The 1591-nt window shown below is 39.2% G+C and overlaps 1 protein-coding gene across 7 annotated transcripts in view; it reads left to right on the top strand.

The window, feature by feature from the left end:
* The window catches only part of CLUL1 (clusterin like 1), a 27315-nt gene that overhangs the window by 13665 nt on the left and 12059 nt on the right, over nucleotides 1-1591 (top strand). For all 7 annotated transcript variants that reach the window (XM_015562706.1, XM_015562711.1, XM_015562707.1 and 4 more), the window contains one exon: nucleotides 1048-1185. In XM_015562706.1, the coding sequence (XP_015418192.1) occupies nucleotides 1048-1185 (138 nt within the window). The remainder of the gene's footprint in view (nucleotides 1-1047; nucleotides 1186-1591) is intronic.

Genomic DNA, 1591 nt, shown 5'->3' with positions numbered 1-1591 from the left:
GACATGCTATCAAAAGGAAGTGTAGTTTTATTTACCCCCCTCATGCCTGCTGATATTGATTTCATAGAGGAAGGGAGAGGAAGAGATAGAAACATCAATAATGAGAATCACTGATCGGCTGCCTCCTGCATGCCCCACACTGGGGATCTAGCCTGCAACCCAGGATCATGCCCTGACTGGGAATCAAACAATGACCTCCTGGTTCACAGGTTGATGCTCAACCACTGAGCCATGCTGACCGGACAAGAAAAAGACGTTTTTAATATCTTCGAAACTACAACATATTTCACAATATGGATTTAAAAAATTAAAATAATTGTTAAAATTTTAAAATACAAATCTAAAGAGAAAAGTGGCTTATAATTCCCTATATTTAAAAAAATATATCTTTATTGATTTCAGAGAGGAAGGGAGAGGGGGAGAGAGAGAGACATAAACATCAATGATGAGAGAGAATCATTGATCAGCTGCCTCCAGTACGCCTCACACTGGGTATCGAGCCCACAACCCAGGCATATGCCCTGACCCAGAATGGAACCATGACCTCCTGGTTCATAGGTCAAAGCTCAACCACTGAGCCACTCGGGCCAGGCACAATCCCCTATTTAGTTAACCCCACTGACATCAGAAATAATAGTGATGAAAATAAGCTAAATTTAAAAGAATTCATATATACAAGGAAACAAAACTAATGAAAGCTGTCCTCTCCTACCCCATCAAGTCTCTCTCTGAACAACAGTTACCATTAATAATTCCTCATGATTCCTTCCAGAAAATAAAATTCTTTCTGGGGGTGGGGCAAAGGGAGTGTACCCATAATGATGAGTAGTAATAATTTGTAATGAGATTGCTGAATTAGAGGATATATACAACTTTCAATAGATATCAAATTGTCTTAGCATGTGGTTGCACCAACATGCACTCCTCTGACTAAGTACAGGAAGACGATTTTGAAAGCACCGGTAAGAAAACGAAATGGCATTGTTATCCACTCCCGAAAGCGCAGACTGTAATGACACTGACGTGTAAATGCTGTGTTACCTGCAGACACTGACCCTGGAGGCCTGAGTTCAAAGACAGTGCCTGTGCGGGACAGAGGATTGTGTGGAGAACTTGGCCAGAATTCATCAGAATGTTTCCACTGTCATGCAAGATGCCAAAAATGTCAGGATTATCTATGGGAAGGTAAATAATAATTATTTTCTCAGGGTTTCAATAGTATTCTGGTCAGAAGTAAAAAAAACCAAAACACAAAAACTCACTTTTACAAGCATCGTGGATTTATTTGCTTCCCTTCAAGGAATTGTCATTCCACTCCCTTTCTATGCCCCTGAATCTATTATATTCACCAGTTCATTCTGTTCATCAGATTATTCACTTGATTTTCAGATTCTCTTGTTGATAGATGTGTATTTGGACACAAAAACTCACTTTTACAAGCATCGTGGATTTATTTGCTTCCCTTCAAGGAATTGTCATTCCACTCCCTTTCTATGCCCCTGAATCTATTATATTCACCAGTTCATTCTGTTCATCAGATTATTCACTTGATTTTCAGATTTACTTGTTGATAGATGTGTATTTTTTGTTC

This window comes from Myotis davidii, unplaced genomic scaffold, assembly GCF_000327345.1.
Source record: "Myotis davidii unplaced genomic scaffold, ASM32734v1 scaffold96, whole genome shotgun sequence".
Lineage (NCBI taxonomy): Eukaryota > Metazoa > Chordata > Mammalia > Chiroptera > Vespertilionidae > Myotis > Myotis davidii.
Note: the sequence above shows the minus strand (reverse complement) of the source record. Positions and strands in the feature narration are given on the sequence as shown.